Here is a 26,274-nt window from a genome sequence, read left to right on the forward strand (position 1 = left end):
GGCCCAGGGTCAGTTTCTACCTTCCTCTGCTCTAGAACCAAACTTTGTTCCCTTTGGTACTAACTGCAGCAGTGGGTAAGGACTTTACCAATATCGAATGAGCCTTTTTTAATAGTTCCTCTTTAAGAGTCTTTAGCTCATACTTCAGTAAGAGAATCATGCCAACTTTCCCATTATTCTCAGTGGAACACTATACCCCTTAAAAGCAAATCTCAGTTTGTGCTTTGAGTTTTGTTTCCAGCATCTAGAGTTTCTTCTCATTTTGGTCTTCAGTCTGGATTACATGTAAGCCAGAAGACTGTTCTTTTAAAACAAAGTTCGGAGCTCGCTCTTTCACTTTACAGTTCCCGTCTACAATGAAAATGTAGGCAGTTTTATTTGCTCTTTGAAACAGATCTTCAGATTTATTTTTGCAGTGCTGAGTTCCAACGCCAATAATATGCACGATTTCTTTTGCATTGTAAACAGTTCTCTGTACTAAAAGGATCAGTTTTATTTGCTGGCTGAAGTACATCTCACTTCTGATGGCTCTTCGTTACAAACTGGATGGCAAGTGTTCCAGAAAAACGGTATTTTGTTACCAAGGTATTTTCTTGGAGTGGGCGGGTGAGTGATATGAAAGAAGCAGGCTCTTGTATTCCTTTCCCAACTTTGTTTGCATCCCTCAATTCGATCTGTTCGTTAAAAATTTTGTAAAGGCAAGTTTCAGAGGACTTTCTCGTCAAGTAGCTTGTTGATTCCATCACAGATTTTTTTGAGGTGTGGACGACATTCCCCATCAAGGCTATAGAGGGCAGTCAGGAATTCAACAGCTGCAAAGTGATCAAAGACGTGATTGATCCGCGCATGGGACCTGGCTGTCAGGTGCCGCTCCACGAGTTCATGCACAAGGTCTTTGCACTCGTTCAAGAGTCCTGAAAGAACGTTCTTATCAAACGTGTACTCCACCTCGTAAAAACTGACCACAGTCATGGCCGCCTGATTCAGTTTCTTGCGGAACTTCTCAACAACCTCCAGCTCGTCTGCATTGAACTGGTTGTTCCGGTGGAGAATCCCAACCTTGATGGCGACTTTGATCAAGTCTTTCATAATTTTGTGCGCTTCTTTCTTGCTTTTCAGGTGCTCTATGGTCACTTTGTATAACTCATCAAAGATCTCGCTGCTGGTGTCATCGATCAGCATACTGGCCATTGTCTTGCTAGCCATCTTGCTCAAAATCTTTTTCTGGGCTTGTAAAGCAAGATTTTTGGAACTAAAATGATCAGGACCTGAAAGAAACAACACGGGCAACAGGAAGGTAAACAGGAAAGTAAACAGATTAACGGCAAGTCATTTCTAGTCAATCTCTTAATTCAACACGAGTGTCACCTTTAGTTCAGTTTTTGTGATTAAACTAGGAAAAGAAAGCTATTCAGCTACCAAATATTACCAAATATTCATTTCAACATATTTTCACATTCAATCAGATAAAAATTATAATCTCATAATGTGGATGGACAGAAAGGAAGTGCTGAACTGGAGGAATTTTTTTTAATCAGGTACAAAACAACTCAGTCAAATTTGCCATGCTGCTGATTCTTATCTATAAAACATGGCGTTTTATAGATGTTTGAAAGATTGGCTCCTTTGAACATGCTACTGGTAGAGACCCAGGAGAGTGTCTTTTTCATATCAGTATCTAACTCACGGAATTACGTTTTATAAAAGAGTTAGCTAGCCTTTCAGTTTTGTTAGATGATCTTCTGGGCTGGCTTGTCCAACTATCTCTGCTTCCTATGTTTTAATGCTATTATGCTCTTGGTAATCTATCTAGGTGGTTGCTAGGAGTCAAAAATGACTTGATAGCATATAATCGATCAATATGCTTGGTATTTTACTATACGAGTAATATGATTATATAGTTTTGAATGGCTACGGGGTTCCTTTATTCAGGCCTCAATCTGGGATCAAAACATTCTATACATATGTTAAAGAATGTCAATACAGCAAAATATCTAGCAGGGCACCACCCTTCTCTGAAACCTGGTTAAATGAACAAAGGAGTATTGGAAGTCAACATCATCTGGGGATCTCACAACAGTGGGCAAGCTTTTGAATTCTTGAAAATATTTCAGTAGACAGAATGATAAATAAGGCAAACAGGAGGAGGAGGAGGAAAAATGTCCAATGTTCAAGTTATGAGTCTGCTTTCCATTAAAGACTTGCCATGAGAAATATATGAATTTCAATCACACCATCAGGTGCTAAGATAGCTCTGTGTTGCACCAAGGACCCTCTCAAGGGCTGCTGGGAAAAAAATCCCTAATCCTAGCCAATCTAATTTGTGAAAACAGAAAACTCAGCTGTTGACTTCGGCCAACCTCTCTTCTTAGGCAAAGCACACAGGTGACCCGATAGGCAGAAAACACAAGGAAACATCTGTGATCGGCGTCCCAAGATGACGACCAATTCATGTCTCTTACCTTGATTCCGATTCCTATCTCATCTGATACATGCTTCATTTTGTGGGAGCCTAACTACTGTGGTTTATGGCTTAGCTTCTTGTCTACACCCAGCCAGTTCAGCAAACCATGCTTTAGCCTAGTCTACACATGGAGCCTTTGGTTGAGGCAGCTCCTTATTTCTTCGTATGAAATCCCAGGACTTCTTTCACCAACCAGCACCCCATACAACGTAGCTACTTTTACTATCAACGGTCAACCTTTGACCATTTCTAATTTGCACATTAGAGAGCATTTTGTACCTTATCATTCCAGAATTTGGAGTAGCCAGAGGATGCTGAAAAAAAAACGATCAGTGAATGATTGCAACAGGCAACAGAGCTATTTTATATATATATAAAAAAATCTCAGCTTACGCGTGCTCTCTTTTCCATGGCAATGAGAAGCCACTAATAGTCCATATATGGGCAGAACTGAAAACCAAACTGGTTGTACTTGGCTAACCTTGCGTGGTTGAGGGGGAGGCATAGAGAGGCTTTTCAAGCCATATGGTTCCCCCCCACCCCACCGCTCCTTTTCAAGAAAAGCAGGACAAATAGTAGGCGGTGAGAATTGGCTAAGCAAAGCCAGTGAGAGCTGTCAGATCCTTTGCTATGTCCAAGTCTGTGTTGAAGAGATGCCCACTTTGGTCACTGGGAGACACTGTTGCTTCATGCTTCAGTGGCAGGGAGCCACGTCTCATCTGTTGGGAAAAATACCAACAGCCACAAAACAGGGAACTGCAGGGCGAAGCAAATGTCCCAAAGTTGGGACCACGCTCTTTGAGTTTCGCGGAAGAGGAGGAGAACCTGCAACCTGGCAGATGTTGCTGAAGTGTAACTTTCACCCACCCCAGAGCACATGGCCATCTGTTAAAAACCAGATATGAATGTACCAAAGGAAAATAGCAGGCATGGGAGCATATTTAGACCAGTGTCCTTGTAGGGAATATCTGGTTTTTCTTAAACTCTTTTGCACCACAGCTCTGGGTGCTAATCTGAATTCAGATCTCCCTGTGCAGTAAAAGGTAAAGGGTAAAGGTTTCCCTTGACATAAAGTCCAGTCGTGTCCGACTCTAGGGGGCGGTGCTCATCTCCGTTTCAAAGCCTTGGAGCCGGCGTTGTCATAGACACTTCCGGGTCATGTGGCCAGTATGACTCACGGAACGCCGTTACCTTCCCGCCGAAGCGGTACCAATTAATCTACTCACATTTGCATGTTTTCGAACTGCTTGGTGTGCAGAAGCTGGGACGAGCAACGGGAGCTCACCCCGCCGCGCGGTTTCGAACCGCCGACCTTCCGATCGACAGCTCAGCGGTTTAACCCGCAGCGCCACCGCGTCCCTTCAAAGTCCCTGTGCAGTACTTTGCATTAAAAAAAATACTTCCCATTGTTTACTAATAGTAATGATCATGCTTATCATCTGGATAGTTCCTCTATAATCACTGAGTAGGGTTTCTGGAAGTCATTTTTCTAGCTCTACCTGGAAATGCCAGGGTTTGAACTCAGGACACACGTGGAAAACAAGTGCAGAAAATCATTATGGTGCATCCTGTTCCAAGATAAAACATTAAAGAGGACCCCAAAGCAGGGAACTCAGACCAGGAGTACATGGACCTCTTTTTAAGTCCTGTTTTGTGGCCTACAAAAATATATGCTAAGTGCTGGGTAGGTTGCTCAGCAAGGTAAGGGTGCCAAGTGCCACATAAAACACACAGGCTGGACTAGGAAAAATGTTCCAGAAGAGAAGTCATCTTCTGGTGGTGGCCTAGCAAGTTATCTCACCCACCCTAGTAGATCTTCTACTCCACCTATTGTCACACTCTGGATGGACACTGCTCAGAGGCAGCACCAGACTTTCGAGGCAGGAGCAGCGGATGAGGATGAGGCTTGGCCAAGGAAGATGGGCCAAGAGGATGGGATTGCCCAGGAGATGGAAGGAGGAGGTGGTCAAGAAGGAGGCTAAGCTTGACCATCTGTTGCAAGAGTCTCTTTGCCAGGGAAAGGATGGGAAAGTGAATGAACAAGCAAGAAAAATCTTTGTCCTAGGCAAAGAAAGGCTTCTGGGAAAAGGACTAAAGGTAGGAAAGATCTCTTTCTCAGTGCGAAGAGAGAAGAAAAAGGAAGTGGGATTCGGGCAGCTCGTACAGCGTTGGGTTTCCTCAATTCTCTCATCCTAGATATGATCTTGAACAAATAGTATTTAACAACCCAACAATAAAACCGTGCATTATTTTGGTTTGGGTTGATGAAAAACACTGCTAGCTCAGTGGCCAAAGGGAAAGGGGGTGGGTTTCTTTAAAAAATTAATAAATATATACTCAATGGCATCCCCTGACACTTCATTTGAGGTCCTTTAGAATCGTTTGCAGCCATTCCTGAAAAGACTTCGGTGTGGTGGCCCTCGAGCTGCCGATCCGGTTCTCAAGCGGCACTTGTGACGATTTGCATTTGCACCCCCCAGCCTGAGATTTTATCCCCTACCTTGAAATCTCTTAAAACGTTTCTTTTTAATCTCCCTTTTATAAGTGGATTTACGCTGGCCATTTCTTGAAGCTTCTTAAGGGGGGAGGGAAAAAAACAAGCAAAAGTTGACAAGGTTCTTTTCGTCCTTGTCCAGCTGAGAAATACTGCTTAGGGAATTCAGATGGGCAAATTTTGAGCTTTGCTATTTACTGCCTGAGAGTTCTAAAATAGCCCAATATCTGTTTGAATAATCGGGGGGTGGGTAAGCAGGTTGGGGAGGGGGGAGACCGGCACAGCTGATCTACTTCCTCTTCAGCACATTTTTAATATTCTAAACAATTGGGGAAATTATTTCAGACATAAAATTAAGAATAGGAACTATTAATAAACAAGGCGTTTCAACTGCAAATGGGCATCGGCATTCATTTTGACAAGGGTCAAGATTCTCCCCCCTCCCATGTCCTTGCTTTACCATTTTTCTCCCTGTTCTAAGAACTAGCTTGTCCATGACAGTCACGTCTGAGTTGAGGCCAGGGGCCAGTTTGTTAAAAGAAAAATAGACTGGAAGATTAACAACTCAGTTAATAACTACTCTGTGGAACAATCAGAGTTTCGGTCAGTATTTCTCAACCGTGGCAACTTGAAGACGTGTGGACTTCAACTCCCAGAATTCCCCAGCCAGCATTGGGAATTTTACGACCGTTTTTGCCACAGTCATTCCCCAGCCAGCATCACACCAAATTTTACGACTGTTTTTGCCACGGTCATTAAGCGAATCACCACGGTTAAGTGAATCATATGGTCATTAAAGCAAATCCGGCCCTTCCCATTGACTTTGCTTGTTGTAAGCCAGCTGGGAAGGTGACAAATGGTAATCACATGACCCTGGGACACTACAACCGTCAGAAATACATGCCGGTTGATAAGCGCCTGAATTTTGATCATGTGATTGCGGAGACATGGCGACGATCATAAGTCACTTTTCCCAGTTGTAACTTCGAATGGTCACTAAACAAATGGTTGTAAGTCGAGGACTACCTTTATTTGGTGCCACCAAATAGGAGTCGCCTTATAAATGAAAGCTGTCCCAAATACTTACAGATGGGATTTGCTCACCTATAGCCAGATCAGACTCCACCTATAGCCAAACCCACGATTTATACAAGGTACTAAGCTTGCGTAGTTTTAACGTTCATTATAGCTTTTGTTGTGGATGTTTTGTTATCCTGATGCGTGCACCCTGCTTATTTGGTGAGTTAATATTTTAATGCATTGTGCAGGCCCAGAAAATTGTTTAGTTGAGTAACCAAGTTATGGCCTTTTCTAGCATGACCACCTGTAGGGTCAATATATTTCAACTCTGCATCTCTGAGAACTTGAGTTCAATGGATCATAAAGAGCATAGCATATTCAGGGCTATTAATGATACAGGCACTGAGACTATAATTATAGATCGGACAGAAATGATATGAAAGGTTCTTTAAATGGAACCTTCCTAAAATATTTTCCTTTCCCTTCCCATATCATACATGCAGACTATGTGAGCATCTGTGAGATTCCCAAAATATTTTATCTCCAGATGGCTGAATAAAATGTACAAATTGTTATAGATTTTTTTTTTTTCAGACGGGGGTTGCTCAGCTATGTTATTTACATGTAAATATGGTTCTTATTCAACACAGGCACTACAGGCGTGCAGATATACAATGCACAAAACAGATCTGTGGTATCTGTTCCAAGATCCAAGGAAAATAAAACTTGAACCTTGGCTGCGAAACACTGCGGCTGAATTAATAACTATATTAAACTAGATTTTTGGACGTCTTCGATTTTGGAAGAGTAAGAGCATCAGGTGCTAATTGCTTGGTGGAGATAGCAGGACCGAAAATAAATTCTGAGATATCTCCTAGTTCATTCAAGGACTGATCAAAACTTGCAATGAGTAAATAGAGGTAGTCCTCACTTAAGGACCACAATTGGGACTGGACTTTTGGTTGCTAAGTGAAGCAGTCATTAAGTGAATCTGACTCAATTTTATGACCTTTTTTTGGCTGTGGCCATTCGGCGAATCACCGGTGTTAAGCAAACCATGTGGTCGTTAAGTGAATCACACAGTCCCCCATTGATTTTGCTTGCCAGAAGCCGGCTGGGAAGGTCGAAAATGGCAATCAATTACCATGGGATGCTGCGATGGTCATAAATGAAAACCGGTTGCCAGGTGCCCAAATCGTGATCACATGACTGTGGGGACGCTGCAAAAGTTGTAAGTGTGAGGACTGGTTGTAAGTTGTTTTCAGCACCGTTGTTAAGTCCAAACCATCACTAAACAAATAGTTGTTAAGCGAGGACTACCTCTAGATGCATGGCCCTTTCACAGATCTGTGCCCGTATGGATGTTGTACATTATATCAGACTGAATTGTACCTGTCCTATTTAATAGCAACAAACAACTGTTTTCCTGAATTCCTGATGTTTGCTCTTTAAACCAAACTGTATTGTCCCTTTTATGTTTGGAAAAAAACGAGGTATTGTTATAGCTGCAAATGATACATGGAGATAATGCATGTAATTAAGAATTTATAGAGAATACTTAAGATAAACTTGGATGGAATAAAGCCGCTTTTGGCTGGAAATTATTGTCAGTGACTTGGTTAAAACTGAAAATGCTCTGCTCTTGGCTTAATGTAATCTGTTTTAACAAGCTGAACCCTGTACTTTGCAAGAACATTTAAACAGTTTTAACACTGCAGTGACCCAGTGTTGATTTGGGGTGTAAACAAATGTCGGGAAGAAATATGGTCATAAAAAATCAGCAAAGCATAATAATTCTAGTTAGAATAAATATGTTGATAAGTCCTCTTGGTGTAGCACATGGGGAAGAGAAGCATGCTTTGTCTTAGACTAAACACACCACTCTTGAGAGTGCGCATGAAAGGAACACTCCCATGGCGTAGCCAATATGAAATAGAGTTTGCAAATCTGGGTTCAGGGGCTGGCTGGCTTAGAAAACCGAACCTGGGTTCAGAATCACGCTAAGACCGTTTTTAAAACCACAGTCTAACAAACCTGAATGCTTCCATTCACTCTGAACACTTTAAGCCCAAATCAAACCACTGTGGCTTAGCACGTTGCTGGAAGCTCATCAGAGCAATAACTGTAATCACTAGTGCAATTCATGTTTAATTGGAACTAAAGCTGATTAATTTTGTTGGGACTAATTTTGAATAAGAAAGCAGTCCTCAGCAACGCCGCCTAACTCTCCCATCAACATTCAAGGCATGATATGGACTGTCAGTCAGCCTGAGTTTCATGCTTTGTATTCCTCTTTGACTATTGGGTAAAAATAGCCCTGTGTTTGTTACTTGTGGATGGAAATAGATCTGAGTAGAAATTGGGATCAGCCATTAGCATTGTTCACTCATAATGCTAAAATCTAAAGTCTGATCTGCAGTGTAAATCTTTGTCTCAGCAATCCTAGCTGCAACCTAAAACTTGTCAAACATCTACCAAGCTAGGCCAATTAAGAATGGAAGCTATGCATATTTACACACAAGAAAGCCCCTTCTCTTCTTTCTTTAGGAAGAAACCACTGGCAGATCACTTCCACATGGTTGCCAAGAAAACTACATGGATGTATCCATGAAGTCACAGTGAAGTCACTATGAACTGAATACATAGGACCATAACATCAGTCTGCAATCTCCTTCTTAAGACTGGGTCTACATGCAGACTGGCTTGTGAGGTTCACCCATCACGCAAAGCCAAAACACTTTAACATGGCTTGTTGAACACACTATATTGTCCTGGTTTACAGATATTAAGCCACAATGGATGGATTCACACATTTTGCCAAATCGAAGACACAAAAGCTCCATGTGATGGCTGACGTTCTCCTGCAGTCTCCCCACCCCGCAACATCCAAATGGGTGAGGTGTTTTGAAGAACCCAAACATCTGCTCACTGGTCCTCATGAAAATATAGTCTGACTCCAAATGTTGTGTTTGTTGATTGCAGTATTATCTTCTACAAAGACCACTACTCACAAGCTCAGCATCCGACACACCTGTTGCTCCATTTCTGTTGTTTCAGAATCTCAACCATCTCAAGTGATATCAGTGGGAATTCATGGCACTTCCTGCCCTCAAATCCTTTACCTTTTAAGGCATGGAAACTATTTTTGTGATCCTTTCTTTTTAAATGGGAACGAGGGGCCATTCATCACATCAGCGCCAAACCCTAGGGTGAATCTTTGGGCACGTCTAGTATGTTGGCAGGTGAAATATTTCAAAAAATATTTGGAAAAATAATGTGGATCTCGAAAAATGCTTATAGTCCCCCCTCACTATATAAGGAATATACACCACTTCATAATCTCATTTAAACCAAGTTCAGGCAATTAATAAATCCGACTGCTGTATTTTCAAAGACTTCCAAATGGTAAAATTGCCATTTTTATGGGCACAGACTTTTAGCAGAGACCTAACAAGTAGAAATCCATAGGTCATGTTTCCATCACACGTGCTGAGCTGTTCCTACTCAGAACACAAACTTAATAGGTACTCTGGTAATGTTCTAATTACAGCATTATATTAATGCTAATGAGACCCATCTTCAAGTCCACCTCAGTTGTGGAAGCTTACTCAGTAGTTTTGAGCCAATCCCTAATTCTGTCCAACCTACTTCACGAACTTCTGGGGAAAAATAAGAGGAAGAAATACTACGTGCACCATTTTGAGTTCCTAGAGGACAGGTGGGATTGGAACTGAATGAATAAATGAAAATTAGCCACCTTCCAACATTCCCACACTAGAACTGGGAACAGAATTAGTGCTTGTACAGCCTTAACGTCTGAACAATATGGAAAGTCCCATGAATTTGTCAACATTTTTTAAAGCCACAAACATAAAGCTGCGGCTGTAAGCCTTGCCCATTACAGAATGACATGCATTATTTTTCTGCCCTTGAATCTACCACCTTTCAGTTGTGTTGGGTGAGATGCAAGTTCTAAGTAACAAATGAAGGAAACCAACTCTCTCTTAATGATGTATCATTTTATACATTTCTACCTTCTGTGATAACGCCCACACCAAGCCACTGAGTCAAAAGGCATGCTCAAGGTAAGATTGCTCCAGAAGCTTTATTCAACCAGTACCTTTTCCATATGAAAAAGGTGCAGGAGTACATGCTGGCAGCCTGCAAATGTTCTTGCCATAATGTGCTGCCGCATCCCTTCCATTTAACAAGTTGCTCAATGCCACTTAGAAGGTGGGAGGACTCTAGAAATGACCAAAAAAGTACATTTTCTTTGAGGGCCAGAGCTTGAACCAAATGACAATGGGCAGCTAATAGGAAAGGGAAGGCTACAGACTGCTTCCAGGACAAAGCGATGCTGGTGATGATGATAATCTTAGACTCTACCTTAATAATTCTTAGGTCTTTGGTTAGGACTTGAACTATTAAGTTTTTACCAGCCTTAGACTGTGAATCTAACTATAGATCAACAACAACAACAACAACAACAATAATAATGTGTTGGCACACAAGTTTTCCACCACACAACTAGAGGTACTCAACCTCTCTCCCTCTCCAGAGAGAGAGAAACAGAGAGAGAAAGAGAGAGAGAAAAACAGAGAGAGAGAGAGAGAGAGAGAGAGAGAGAGGGAGAGAGTGAAAGAGAGAGAGAGCTTAGCCATGTTGTTCCATAAAAAAATTCAAGGTCTACAGCAGGAGAATACTTTTACGAGGACCATCTGGGATGCGAGCTTTTGAGTTCTCCGTAATTCTTCCCCGGCTACCAAGTTATAAAATCACAGAATGGGGTAAAAAACAAAAGCTCAACAGAGAGACATCTTTGCAGCCATGTAGATTGCAGTTCAAAGTCACATTAGTGTAAATCAACCGGAACTTTTACGGAAGGCATTCTGTGTTAAGATCCACTGAAGAAGCTGCTGGAGAGAGTGGAAGATAATTAGCATGAAATCTACAATTATATCTGGAACAAGGTATACATGTTCTCTTTTACACTTGATCATAGCCAAAAGGCCGAGAAGCGATTTTAAGGAAGCCACCGTGGAGCCTCTGGATGTGGGGGGCAAGCCAGAATGATGATTCACTTAATCCTTTTCCCCGGATGAAATCCCACCCAAGTTCTGATTTTATTCCAATGCTACGCAACATCTTGGAGAATGAGGAGCGGGCATGGACACTTAATTGGGCATGAAGTAAGACTGGCTGAGCCTTGTAAAGACTCCCTTGTGTCTATCAGGCAGAATCTCCCCCCCCCCCCCCGCCGCATTTCTTTGCTAGCTGGGAAAGCAAAGGCTTTTTTTCACTTAAAAAGCCTCAGGGCTATGCAAGGTCCAGTCCCATTTTTGTATCTGGCAGTGTAATGATGCCAGTTTTATTTTCTTTTGCTTTGCAAAAATATTCTCTCGATTATAGAGATGATCTACACAAATTGCTCGGCAGCGTATCCTATGGGTTCTAAGCATTACTCTTGTTGAGCTTAACTTTTTGCTTCTAATTCCTACTCGCAAATTTTTCCCTGACATAGCTGCCTTGCCTGCACATCTGGCCTCTGCCCTATTTATTCCATATTTTTAAAACTTAAGAGAGGTGCCTGTTTAACTAAATAGCTATGTTTTAGTTTCCCCAAGTTAATCCTTATTAGATGTTTCTGCTTTAAGCTCTCTGAAAAGGTGCTCAATCATTTATTTGCCCTTCAGTCTGTGATTTGGTTCCATCATTAACATCACCCTAGTTTCAGTGGAGGAAAAGCTGATACACAGAGAGATAAATTTAATGGATTCGTAGAGAACTCAGTCAAAACAATCTGCATCTGAAAGATATCCACCCCCACACACAAAATACGTAATGCCACAGCTGCAAAGAAAAGATGAAAAACTGAGAGAGCCAGTTTGGCGTAGGGGTTAAGGCACCAGGCTGGAAACCAGGAGACCGTGAGTTCTAATCCTGCCTTAGTCATGACAGCTTGGCTGGATCATTTGGGGCCCGCCCCCCTCTCAATTCAACCCACCTCACAGGGTTGTTGTGGGAACATTATGCATGCTGCCTGGAGCTGCACAAAATACAAGTGGGGTATCAATCTAAACTATTTATCACTGCTATTTATATCCTACCACAATCATATACAGACGGGAGGGGAGAAGAGGAAGAAACAACACCAAAAATCAGTGGTGGTTCAATTCCGGGAGTTATTCGGAAACTGCTGCTCTGGGGTATGAGTTTTACCCGTTTTCCAGGGGGAACTATTCTGCCTTGATGAAAGCAAGCTACTGAGATTTAGTTCTTCACCTTTCTCCATCTGCCTGACATTGTATGTATTTATTTGCCAACGGTCCTAATTCCACAAAAGGTTTCTGAGTAGGTTTTCCTCCGTACAGAGGGAAGAAACAAATGTGGACGAAGCCGGCCTCCCAGCCAAGGCCTCCAGATTGGCAGTTAGTAGGGGAGGCCAACGAATCCAAGAAGAGAAAGGGGGGGGGGGAAAAAGTGGGGGGGGGATTTGCTGTGAAAGTGCTGCACAGGGAACTGGCAACTGAAGACAGACCTGGCTATTCCAGGATTCATTCATGCCCCTGTCCTTCCATTCATAAAATCTGGCAAGGAGACAACGTCAGCTGCAATTAGGGCAGTGTCTACTCTATGCTTGCTGTGTAATGATAGCTAAGACCCAGTATTTTTCTTGAATTGGACCCATCATACCCCTGCGTGTTTTTAACTCTCGTCTCCCCCACTCCCCAATAACATCAAAGGCAATCCAAATTTGACATATGCTGCCCTTCACATCGGAAGATTATACTGCAAAGAATACAAACAAGTTCTAAACTGTTTCCTGGCCTGCTAATAAGGATCAGGTTTTTTTAAATGATTATTTCCTTGTTACAATAAGGCTCAGTTGCTCTTGGCAACCGCTTGTCAACTTGCCCTGTAGCTACCTTCGTAGCTGGCACTGCCTGTAAGAGCTGCTCAACAGGCAAAAACCCAACAGGCCCAGCTTCTCAGCACAGTGACTGGTTGAATCAAGACACATGATGGATGCTCCAAGTAATGCTGGCAACCTGCTTCGTTGAGCCAAATGGAGAACTCAAGCAGAGGAGGAGGTTAATCAGAGGCAAATGAAGATTTGACTCTGCCTCTTTTATAAGCTTGTGTCAAAATTTTAGCAGATACGCATTTTAGGGCTGTGGATTACTTCAGGATCCTTTTGCATTTGATTCTCTTATCCTTGAACCCAGGCCTTTGCTTAGCTGGATTTGCCCAACATGGAAGTTTGGTTAATTTTAACCTCTTTGCAGCTGGGGAGGGGGAGGCCCATAGCAAATTGTGCCAACTCAAAAAAGTGGGCCAGTTCATTTGGCAACCAAGTTCTAGGGGTTGGGTGAATCCAGCCACTAAGAAGGCTGCCAACCAGGTGTAATGAAAATTGGGATGCTATGAAGAAAAAAATTCAATAATCGAAAAACTACAATTCAAGGCCTGAAAGGATAGCCTCTGTAACATTGCAAGCTACATGTCAGAAATGCTGTATTAACAGTCAGTGCTAATGGGTTATCAGATCCTATGCTAGGGAATGCCATACTTGGGTTTGATTCACACAACGTGCTAAGCCAAAGACCTGTGATTAATGAGATACATAAATATGGCCATCAAGTGGCTAATACCTCTTCAACTTCCTTGAGCAACCCTCAAGGCTTGCTCATCCGAGCACCTCACAGACATGATGGTGAGGTCTTCTGGAAATTGCACTCCTCAAGCAACATAACCCTGGGGAAGATTCCTTTGGCATTGTGAAAATCCTAGGAAATCATCCTGATCCAGCAGAAGTATGGCTCCCCCTTAATTTGATAGGATCATAAGCAGAATTTGAGAAGAGAGGAGACGTGGGTTTTATTGGTGAGATAACAGTAAATTTCATACAATGATTCTGGTTGCCCTGTGCTCTGTTTTCCTTCCTCCATTTAACAATGTACTGTAAAGGCTTATGAATCTGGTCAGGGAAGAGTAAATCAATGCCTATCTCATTCTTCCCCCCAACTGTAACTTCAAAGAGCTTCTACACATTGCATAACTGAATCTTGAGAGAACTTTCAAGTTGGAAAGGTAGGGTTTACGCTGTGCCATAAAGCCATCACATATCTCTTGTTAATATCTAGGACTCAACTGTAAGGGAGCAAATCAAATATTAATATTTACTATAAAGGACAAACCTTGAGTAAATTGTTTAAAATCTGCTTCTATTTTCATTAAGGAATTTACATTCCCATTACAAACAAACAGTTGCTTTTCCTTACCCGGCTTTCCAAAAATTTGAACTTTTGAAAGATGGCTTCTTCTTTAATCCAAAGGCGCATCTACTGCCAAAAAGTTAAACAGTCTGAATCAGAGGCAAAGGAAAGGATGGAAATCCATTACTCATTCCTCTTCAGCTGCATTGTTCAAAAGGGAAACAGGAATTCCTTACTATGACTTTTTGCATTCCCCTTGCTGTGTGAGAGCGTTGCAACTCTTAAAAAAACAACTACTATGTAATCGTCTTTGTGACAGTCGGCAGTAGACAACAACTGAGATTAAAACAACTCAGTATTCTCTCTCAGCACTCATTCTTAATATATATAAAGAACTTGTCATGAGTATGGATGGTGAGCAGGAGACCCCTATCCAGGGGGGAAAACGCATGCGTAGTTTTAGAGACTTTGAGCTGTCATTCAAAGAAACCCAGAACAGACCTGCCTTGAGTTTTGGGGTTTATCTGTCTGGGTTTTCCCACACTTCTTCAGTTGGGTAGGATTTTCTGTCTACAAGAGCAGTAAATAAAACACTAGAGACTTTCTCCTCATCTTGGCATGGTCTTTGCTTAGTCAGGACAGAACTTGTCCAAAATACATACAGTTGGTGATCAACCGCTGGCTGTAATGGGCCAAATCTGGCCGTTATTTTTCTCACACCCAAGAACATTTGATTCAAATTTAATCAACTTGCGAGACAGCCTACATCATAGGCAGTTTTCTTAGGCTAGGCAAGACTGTCCATTTAGCTCTGAATTTGCCCAACTTCTTTCCAGGCCCTCAAGGGCTAAGGAAGTCTGTTCCATCACCTGCTCTCTGAACTTTTTAACAGACCAAGCAGATGCTCTATCACCAAACTTCGTGGAGTTCATCTGGTTCGGAGGTGCAGCAGCATTCCCATGACAGCTTATTTCCATCACTGGAAGAGGAATGCCAGTAAAAACTTCTGTCCAACTGATCTTTTCTTTTTCCCTTCCTGTTTTTCTTATGTATTATTTCTTTTAAGCGGCATTCGTGTAACACACTTAACTTGGCTCCTGAGCTAACTCTTCTTCTGGATTTGTGGACTATAAGTTAACTAAATGGGCTGGACATGGATAACAAAACAACCCAGCCAAGATTAACTGCCCAGAGTCCCTCTTTTGGGGGAGATGGGCGGTAGCAAAATTTGAACAAATAAATAAATAAATAAATAACCCCAACTAAGCTTGCAGGTTGGGTAAAGACAGTTGTCGAGAACAGAGGGAATGGCCTTGAAGAACGGGAGGAAGAGCCATCACCAAGGTAACGGTCAGGTAAGTGGGACTTGAGCCCAGGCCAAGAGAGTAACTTGAGAAACCATCTCAGACAAGCCCCTCCCCAGTTTACACAAAGTGAAGGAGGGGGAAGCACATTTAGATTTGAAAGATTCTGTTACTGTAGCTGTCACAGTAACCGTAGTCTTGACCTACATGGCATTGGCTTCTTAGTCTGGCCTACCTTGTTGGGCTGACATCACTTCTAAAACCTGAAATGACTGAGTAAGTAAGCAACCGTACGTCCTTTATCTCAGAAAGCAGTCCTTTAGATTTATTAATTTATTCATTTTCTTGGGGTTTTGCTCTTGAATTTTCCTGTGTAAAGCAAAGTGATGAACATAAACACTTTTTTAACCCTTATGAACCTCTTTCAGATGTGTCCGTTATGTTTTTTTCCAAGAAAATGTAGCTATAAGCATTGCTGTATGAATGCAGCCTTGTGAATGGAAGCTTTGAGGGCAGGGCCCATCTTGCTTTTTTTATCCAATGAACTCCTCTGAGGCTGCAGGATGCAGCAGATATTCTTCAAAGGAATTAATATGTGAACCCTCACCCTTCAAGGACTTCTTAAAGGGTGTCATCCTAAAGTCTATGGCAACTGTAAGTAGAGGGGAGAAAGTGGTTAAAAGAGCTTTCATGCAAGTCCTTCCTGCTGGAACCAGCATCATCCATCTCACGATGCAGAGGAAGGATCTACAGGAGGATTTCACCCATCGGTTACATTCCATCATCTGGAGATAGGGCCCCTGTGGTCCTCTCCATGTTGAGCAATGACAAGTCCCAGAAGCCCCCACCCCCCTGGCCCATAATGCAAGGAGCCTGAAAATTGTAGTTACCCAACATCTTGGGAGTCAAGGTATGTTCACTGCCAACATTCATTAAATGCACCATGGTGCAGTCGGATCCTGTTGCAGAATTTTTCATTCAATACTAACCTAGCCTAGAGAGCAGGCAACCCCTTCAGATGCTTTTGAATCTTTCAAGTGGAACATGGAGATGACAATCCTCTGCAAGCTCTAATCTGTCCAGTTCCAAAAAGGCCCGTCTCTGCAGTGGGTTATACAGCTCTCCCCTCTCCATATGCTGCCCACAGAGTTTACCAAATCTTTTGATCCACTGCAAAATGCAAAATCCCACCCACCCCCTTTTTTCAGGGCCTCCATTCTCTCCTCTCTCCTTACCACTTGGCTGACTCATAAGTCCTCGGCACAAAAGAGGCAGAAGAAATAGGAAAGGGAAACAGAACACACTGCTTTCCACAGCAACACAGCTTTCTTCTGATCCCTATTATGAAACGGAGCTCTAAATTACACCTCCTTCGGTCTGCAAGCTCTCTTTCCACAAGAAAACGCCACCGCACCAGCCACTGCGATGGCAAGCTTGGCTGGTGGAAACAGATACCAGCGTCAGAAGATGATCTTCAGAACTCCGGCAGCAGAGGGGGAAAATGCAGACAGTCTGCCTGCAATGCTGGAAATAATATTTATTTATCATGATTTGCCCCAAATGGAAAAGGGCATGAGAATTCCGTTTCACCTCTGCACTAGCTGCAGCTGTTGCTTCATCTTGTAGTCATGAGTTCCATAGCTAACTACTATTCTAGCTATCATCCACTCTATGTGTAACTCTAGCTCCCTTTACACATCTTACACAAGTGTGTGTGTCATATAATCCATGCATCTGTTAAAGTGATCCACAAAAGCTTATGTTGTACTAATTTGTTAGCGTGTAAGATACTAGATGATTCTTTATATGAGACAACAGACGTGGTACAGGTAGTCCTCGACTTATGATCACAATTGGGACCAGAATTTCCATTGCTAAGTGAGGCAGTTGTTAAGTGAGTCATGCCCGATCTTACGACCTTTTTGCCACAGTCATTAAGCAAACCACATGGTCATTAAGTGAATCTGGTTTCCCCCATTGACTCTGCTTGTCAAAACCCCCCTGGGAAGGTTGCAAATGGCAATCACATGACCCCAGGTCACTGCAACCATTGTAAATATATGCTGGTTGCCAAGTGCATGAATTTCAAGAAAGTGACCGCAGAGACACTGCGATGGTCATAAGTGCGAGACTGGTTGTAAGTCAGTTTTTCCAGCACTGTTGGAACTTCAAACGGTCATTAAACAAATGGTCATAAGTTGAGGACTACCTGTATTCTCTGATTGTTATAGCTCTTCCACAGTTTAACTACAGAATAGTCCCTCTTAAATATGGAATGCAGGTCAATTCATCTGAACACAGGGGAGTCATATCAAATATAATTAATTTCATTTAATTTTATTTGAGTTTAAATCAAAGAGAATAACCTGAAAATGTTTCTACCCCACCTGTGTTTGGTATCCTGCCTCGCTTTGGGTTGTAGCCCCCAGCAAAGAGCAAATGCAACTTCGGCCTTGCAAAAAAAAAAAAAAAAGTTTCTGAAGCATATTTGCTACTCAGTTTTGCAAGATGCAAACAGAATCACACAATGGAGGGAAAGGCAATTTCAGTTCAAACCCATCAAAGCATCTTCCAATTACTAGAAGGAAATGCCGTTTTGGGCATTTAAAGCTTTCATGGAAGGCAAATCATGAAGAATGACGGAGAGTTTAGAGAAAAATGATTTGTTAGACGTTGCAAATTAGATAATAAAAGCACAAGACAAATAAATTACACCCTGACTTCCAAGCCGTAGTTACGACAATAAATAATGTTGCAATGCGGTACTGCACTTCCTGGCAGTATTTATCTTTCCTCTGCTAATCAGGAGAAGATGTCCATCGTATAATTTAATGATCATCAACTTCTTCATGCCAGGAGTAAAGAAGACCCAGAAATGGTTTTGGAGGCTCCAGCTGGCAGCGGAAGGAATTCCTGGAGGAGGCAGCCAACCGATTTAGACAACTCAACTGCTGGGTGCAGACTCGGTTTGAAGGGCCAGCTGCCAAGTGGTCACATGCTTAACCTCCACTGGTTGAAGTTTTACTAAAAAGGAGGGGGCCGGGGGGGGCAGCATTCCATCAAAGATAAAGTCGTTGCCAGCCCCCAGTTGCAATGGAAGCGAGAGCTAATTAAATGCAATTTCGCTCTGTCACCAACTTGCACAGCACTATTATATTCAGAGTAACGGATTTCATGGAAGCCCTGCGAAGCACCGCATCTCAAGCTGCCCCCCCCCCCATTTCTTCCTTGCAGGCACTCATGCGCACAGCCAGAGGAAGAGCTCATTTGAGATTTCGGTCCTGTATTTTGTAGGCTGCAGCCAATGCATGGGTTTGCTCTCTGCCAGATTAGGAACATGGGATCTTCGTCCTTCTTAGGAGACATTTTGGCTATTTTCATGCAACACACCGATTGCTGTGTTGATCCTTTCTCCGGATTTGCACAAGGCAATAAGAAACCCTGTCAGACTTCACTAGGCATGGGCAGAATCAGTGACTCTCCAGAAACTCAACCCTGCACTCAGTAGCAACAAAACCTCTACACCAGTGTTTCTCAACCTTGGCAACTTTAAGATGTGTGGACTTCAACTCCCAGAATTCCCTAGCCAGCCAATCTTGGCAACTTTAAGATGTGTGGACTTCAACTCCCAGAATTCCCCAGCCAGCCAATCTTGGCAACTTTAAGATGTGTGGACTTCAACTCCTAGAATTCCCCAGCCAGCCTGGCTGGGGAATTCTGGGAGTTGAAGTCCACACATCTTAAAGTTGCCACGGTTGAGAAACACTGCTCTACAGACTTGACACAGCTAGGAAAGTTGCTTTATTGCATAAAAAAAAGTCCATATTCAGAAGATCTGTCAGCTGCAAAACACAATACACACACGCACACCTGCCAGTGTCAGGATGTCAGTTCTAAGCCTTTTCCTCCCATCCTTTTGAGTCAACAAGGCAACAGGCTGGGTTTACACAATGGTTCAGCCTAGCCTAAGAATCACTGATTCCCACCTGTCCACCATCAGCCCTTCCACAGAGCAACTGAAGAAACTCAAACCACACATTATGCCACAGAAAACCAAGCCAGGTTGAAACAAACCAAGCTTAGCATGTTTTAAGAATGCAGCCACTTGGTCTTTAACAGGCCTAGTTCAGTGTGTTGTGTGAACACAGTCCGAAGGGTTTAACTGTTTGTGTTGTCAGAATGGAAGGGTATTCCCATTATTCTTTGCTTCTGAAGATTGACAGATACAACTTTACACTGGTAAGACCCAATATTCATGACTGCAATACCTGGTGTCATTTCTGGACTTCCTACATCTACCCCATTCCTTGAATTTTGCAACACCTGACTCAGGGAAAGTTGCAGAGAACTTGAAAACCAGATACCCTCTTCTGCCATTTTGCTTGGTCCTTATAACGACATTTTCTTTATTAATTTATCTCTTGATTTGTGTGCCACCTCATTTGCTAGAGCACCATCCTCTTTGGGAAGTTGGATTTTTTTCTCTCATAGATGTCCACAATTACGTTACCTAGTATGTCTTTGCAGAAGGAGAGAGAATAGCAATCGTATTTCAAGACCCCTGCATCCTCTCCCATCATCTGTGAACAGATGTGTTCTATCCAAAGTACACTGTAAGTCTTCCACCCGCTGTTCACTCCCATCCTCAATTCTTTTTCCTTCACATTTTAAACCTTTCCTCTTGAAAGGAAGTGTCTCTTTGGATACTAATTAACAGTCACAGAGCAATTTCATCCCCCAGTTCCTAAGACTGTGAACAGCTGCTGCTTGGCTATTTCCTTCAACTACTACCCCATTTTGATGCCTTTGAACTTTGGTGTCGGAGAAGACTCCTGAGAATACTATAGACAAACAAGAAAACAAACCAAAGGATCATCATACAGATCAATCCAGAGTTCTCATTTGAGGCACAAATGACCAGGCTCAAATTATGCTACTTTGGACACATTATGCAAAGACCCAGCTCTCTGGAGAAGGCTCTGCTGCTAGGAAAGGTGGAAGGAAAGAGGACGACAACCAGCAGCAAGGTGGGTAGACTCAGTTACAGTAGCAATGAGTTGCACCATTGGAAAAGCTGAAGGACCAGGTTAGGGACAGATCCATCATGGAGAAAATTTATCTGTGTGGTCGCTAAGCGTCAACCACAATTTGATGCCACGAAATCAATAAATCTTCACTATTTCATTTTGGGGGAAACTGGCAAAATCAGGAAAGACCATCAGTTTTACCTAAGTGTCCTATAGGACCAGTCTTTGTATTGGGGAGCAGGGAAAATGAGCATGCTGGTTAAGCCAGAGCTTTTTCTTTTCCTGAATCTTATCAGCCTCAACAAAATGATCCTGATGAAACAGACAAGGGTTTCCCCATATCTTTAATTGTTCCACCATATTTATATAGTTGAAGGGTAAATACCACAAAATTGCCTACGGTGAAAAGCTTTGTAAAGACGGGTGCACCGAACATGGGATCATGTTCTGCTTTATATGATTTTTACCAAGGTATTTGTAATGAGCTACTAACACCTCTTCTTAGTCCATTTCTAGGTTGGCCAAAATAATTCTTTGGGTGAATGAAGATCCCAAAATAACTTGCTCACTGTTTCCCAATGTTGACACCTTTCAGATGGATGGTGGTCAGCTCCCAGAATGTTCAGCAACAGCCATGCTGGCTGGGGAATTCTGGGTACTGAAAGCCACACATCAGGAAGTTGCCAAGTCTGTATTTGTAGCCTGTAAAACCCATGCACTGTAGACAGAAAGGCAGACTATTCACGACTGCAGCCTTTTCAAGTATGTATGCTCTATTGTATTCAATTTTTTTTTATATTCAGCCTGGGTCTGAGACCCATCATAAAGTTCCACCAGCGACTGTAGATATGGCGAGGGGCAGATAACGCCAACTGCCGCAAAGGGATGGGGGAAACCGACTGCCAGGATTTCAAAAACCACTTTAATGCAGGATTTCTTCCAAGTGGAGCTGCTGAATAATCTGTTGAAAAGAACAGAAACAGATGGAAGGCACCAGTGTAGGAGCTAGAGAGGATCCCCAAAATTGTGCAGTATCACAACTTATCCTGGCTTTGCTCTGCAACGGTACATATGGAATATAGATTTCCATAAGCTGTTACCCTTTAAATAGAATAGAGGTCATTTTTTTCATCACCAGCCAGAACCTCAAACCTTTCTAGAAGCATATTAATTTCAGCATAAACGTAAGTCGGCCACATAGAAGGGAGATGATAACACACCATGCCCAGGGTCCTAAATCAGCTGAGAATTCTTTCCCAGAGGAACACTGAGCAAAACATTTAAATTAAAGCTAGACACAAATGGCGACTCAACATTCTCCATCAAATCTCTAGGCAGAGATATAGGGTGGACAATTTCTCTTAACGTCTCCAAGCAAAGGAGAAACACTCCAACAATTTTAGTAATGGGAGAACCATTATTACTAAAAATGCCTCATAAGAACATGTGGAAGACACTGGACTGATCTATTGGATCAGACCATTTTCATATAAATTCACTCTACCCTGCCTGGCTATAACAGTCTAACACTACACTGGTTGTGGAGAAGAAGAGATGAGAGATTTTAATGTTCCTCAAGTCCTTGCTTATACACGTAGTCCTTGCTTAACGACCACAATTGGGACCAGTATTTTGGTTGCTAACCAAAGCAGTCATTAAGCAAATCTGACCCAATTTTACAACTTTTTATGGTGATCATTAAGCAAATTGCACAGTTCTCCACTGATTTTGCTTGCCAGAAGCCTCATGTGACCATGGACGCTGTGACCATCATAAATGTGAACCAGTTGCCAAGTACCCAAATCATGATCACAGGGACGCCGCAACAGTCGTAAGTGTGAGGACCAGTCGTATGTTTTCTCAGTACTGTCATAAGTCTGAAACGTCACTAAACAAATGGTTGTTAAGCAAGGACTACCTGTAAGTTTTTAAAAAACCCTTTTCGTTGAACACTTTTGAAGGCCACATTTTATTACCTGCTGCCATTTTTCATTATCACATTTTTTTGCAGATATCTTCAAACAATTTTTAAAAAATAACTGCTCATCCGCAAGCCATCCACAGAAGAACAGGGCAAGGGTCATATACATGTACCAAATCCTAGTGATTAAGCTAGTAAAAGTTGAGTAACGCAAGAGTAAAAATGTGCTGCACTGAGGCCAGACCCTCTACAGTAGTGTTTCTCAAACTTGGCAACTTTAAGACATGTGGACTTCAACTCTCAAAATTCACATGTACTGGAAATGTAAATTCCATAATGAAAATAGAAGCAGTAACTTTTAAATAAGTTACTCATGATCCATCCTTCATAGTAAATATTAATATTTGACTTGCTCCCTTAAAGTTGAGCCCTACTGATATTAACAAGAGATATGCAGGAAAGTGATGGCTTTATGGCACAGGGCAAATCCTACCTTTCTAACTTGAAAGATCTCTCAAGATTCAGTTGTTCAATACTGGGAGTTGAAGTCCACATGTCTTAAAGTTGCCAGGTTCGAGAAACACTGCTCTACAATGTGAAATGATCGCAGCAGCGAAGGGAGACAGCAAATTATCTATTTTCTATGTATGTTCATCTCCCAGAGGAAAGCAGTAAAGCCACCTTCACAAAAACTCTTCGATTAATACCATGATTTGAGAACTTGCAGATGACCACCGTTTCTCAATTTCCACTCCAGTCATGATCTGCTGAAAGTTAAGATACCTTCAAGTACAGATGCAGTTGTAGCTCTACAAGGAGACATTCTTGGAAATCCTACACACTTGCCCGCACACACCCATGTTTTGTTGCTGGATGGGATAACCGTGACTCATTTGATCCTCTACAGGAATTGCCTCTACCAAGAGCAGATTTCTCCATCTGGTGCCGTTTGGAAACCTTATCTGGTTTCCATCCAGGGAAAACAGCTGGTTTATGTAGCTCTGAACCAACGCCCAAGTGCCAGAAGCTGGGAATCCATGCCCGCTTTCAGATGCTTCAAAAACCAGGCCCAAGTGCAGTTCAACCCCAAAAACCACCCATGCTGGGAGAATTTGCATCAGGGAAAGTTTTCTTCTACCAGGAGAATAAAAAAGCAAAGAGTTGTATTTTTTCCTAACAGCACAGGGTTGTGGGTGGAGTGAAGAGCATGTAAATCTTGTGGACTAAGCACTTTACAAGGCAGATGAAAATATATTTACAAAGTAAAGAGACTGGGACTATCGGTGTACCACTGATGAGAAGCTAAGTTAGGTTGCTATGAGGCATCTCCCTTAAAAGGTGGGGCTCACACATCCCATAATGGCTTAGTATTATATGTTGACAAACTATGGCTAAACCAAGCCACAGCGTAAAAGTTTGGTTCTAGGCTGGGACCAACTGAAAGTCGTCTTCAACCTCGAAGCTCCAGCCATCCTAGAGGCAAACATGGCTTAATATAATCCAGGATCCTAGTTTCAGTTCTGGAAATATAAGCATGGCACTATAGATGTTCAAGAAACAGCATGATTTAGTTCAAAGTATGTTCAGAATCAATGTTGTAAAAGATTCACTGGTTCAGGGGCCTCTGAAAGGCTGGATTCACTTGATATGCTGGGTTAAAATGAGGTTGGCCACTTTGCGACTCAACATATTTATGGTGGTATGTGCGGTAAACCCAGGCAACTGAGTTAACTTAGCAAACTGTGGCTTGATTAACAGTGGGTTAGTCTCATGTGAACAGAGTCAAGAGGGTTGAGATGCATCTGTGGAAAAGGACTGGCCTACTGAATGTTCTGGTCGAGGTCTAGTGGGACTGCCTTTCTGAAATATGGTTTGTGGCTTCTTGAAACCATCTGGCAACTTTTGCAAACAAAATGCTGGATTCTGACTGACCCTGTCCCTCAAGGCTGACTTGGTAGTTAGCAGACCCTTATGGACTACATTCGTAAGCCACACCCAGTCACCGAATTCCTCATACCTGGTTCACTCCACCATAAAGAAGAATGCCTAAGTTTACCATGAGCCAAGACTAGCTTCACACGTGAAATGCATGGGGAGAAGTTTCTGACTGATCTGGTTGAGCATACAGTATGATGTGTACAGATTTTGTGATGAGCATGCAAATATCCTTCAACCACCTTCCATACGATCATGACTTCCCCTCCCACTGGGCCTTGGCCTCACCCCTTTTCTCTCAATCTGAGCTCAAGTCTGATCAGAAGATGCCCATGTCCAAGGAGGCAGATAAACAAGTCCTTCCCCAAACTGCAGATTCAGCTGACATCTGATCATACAGATCAGCTCTTTGACACAGGAAGGGCTGAATTCATACAACATGCCAAGAACCAAACAAGCCAACCATATCATGTTTAAATTTAGCCTGGATGGTTTCTGCACCATGGCTATAAACCTAACTGTGCTTTGATAAACCATGATTAAACAAACCATGGCTTAGGGCAGGATGGGAACCCACTTAAAGAGAAGCTTCCAGACACCTCCCAGGTTTTAAAAAACCAAACAAAAGTAGCACAGGTAGTGTATGGAAGGCTAAAAGTCACCTGTGTTAGTAGGGTTCAACTAGAAACAGCCACAAAAAAACCCAAACTTTTTTTTTTAAGCTACCAACCCTCTTCCAGAGAGTTCATGGCAGAACATGCACTTCTTGCTTAGGATCACAACAATTGTGAGTTGCAGCAACTGCAGCATCTACCCATCAGTTCCATAGCAGAATGAAAATCTGAATTCAGCTCCCTGGATTCCAACTGATGTTATGCTCTGCAAAGCAGCCCATTTATCACCCCTGGAACACAAAAGGTGACAGTCTAATTCATTTTAAAAGTTAGAGTTAGTTTTATGCACACTCAACATCATGATAAACTCTTATCAGAGGTAAACACTCTGGAAACATCTTGATCACCAATTCCACCCAAGGCCTTCCATCCCAAGCACTTTTTAAAGCCGCTCAAGCAGTGATCCTCCGAGCACAGGTAGAGTGCATTTCCCCTCCCAGAGAGCAACTGGTTCCAGTACTCCCAAACTACATTCTTCCACATATAATACCTAGATTGAGGTCATGCAGTGTGCATACCTATAATGTAGTGTGCTTGCTTGGCGGAGCCGGGAACTCAGCCAACTATGGCTGATTCACTAAACCGTGGTTTAGTAAAGCGTGAGAACTCAGCGACCAGGCCACTCTTCCAGCGACTTTCCTTCCGAGGAAGCAGCGCTACGAGGGCGGAGTAAGAGACCGACTTTCACCCCGCCTGTATCTGCAGGATAAATCCCCCCAGGAACGCTCAGGCCCGGCCACCAATGGGCCTCTGGGCATGTGCAAAGTATTTCCCCTCCGGACTACAGCCCAACCGCGGCGGTCTCACGCATCGGGATCTGGGCCAAGGCGGAGTGAAGACAAAAGGGAGGCTTTTCTCCCGCGGAAGCCGGTCTGGGGGAGAAGAGCCCCATCTCCAGCCGCCTCCAAGCGGCCGGCGCTCCTCGAGGCTGCCTCGCGGACGGGCGAGCGCCTCCTTCCGCGGATTCGCCCCCTCCCGCCCCAGCGGAAAGCCGTGGCTGCCTTACCTGCGGCGGAGACCAGTTCCCCCTCGCTCAGCTCCCCGGAATCCGAGTCCATGGCGTGGAGGAGAGCCGCCGCCGCCCCGGCCGCTCAGAGGGCACGAAGTCGGGCGGGCGGCGCAGCCTCTTTGGCAGGAGCGCCCAGCCCTCCGCGCCGCCCCGCCGCTTGCCGGACCGCGGAGTACCGAGAGAGCGAGTTGGGGACGATCCGCGCCTCGC

The 26,274-nt window shown here is 43.1% G+C and overlaps 1 protein-coding gene and 1 long non-coding RNA gene across 2 annotated transcripts; one reads left to right on the top strand and one right to left on the bottom strand.

Annotated features, from left to right (window-relative positions):
• On the bottom strand, positions 1-26,253 carry TNFAIP8L3 (TNF alpha induced protein 8 like 3). The gene is made up of 2 exons (XM_063313906.1): positions 26,062-26,253; positions 1-1,268 (listed from the first exon to the last, which is right to left on the bottom strand). Exons 1-2 carry the CDS (start codon positions 26,111-26,113, stop codon positions 706-708), a joined length of 615 nt encoding a protein of 204 aa, XP_063169976.1. The 5' UTR covers positions 26,114-26,253; the 3' UTR covers positions 1-705.
• On the top strand, positions 15,100-16,792 carry LOC134504620 (uncharacterized). The gene is made up of 2 exons (XR_010068663.1): positions 15,100-15,190; positions 16,707-16,792. It is a non-coding gene; the product is annotated as an uncharacterized LOC134504620 (long non-coding RNA).
• Positions 26,254-26,274: the final 21 nt, after the last annotated feature.

Source organism: Candoia aspera, chromosome 13 (genome assembly GCF_035149785.1).
Source record: "Candoia aspera isolate rCanAsp1 chromosome 13, rCanAsp1.hap2, whole genome shotgun sequence".
Classification (NCBI taxonomy): Eukaryota; Metazoa; Chordata; class Lepidosauria; order Squamata; family Boidae; genus Candoia; species Candoia aspera.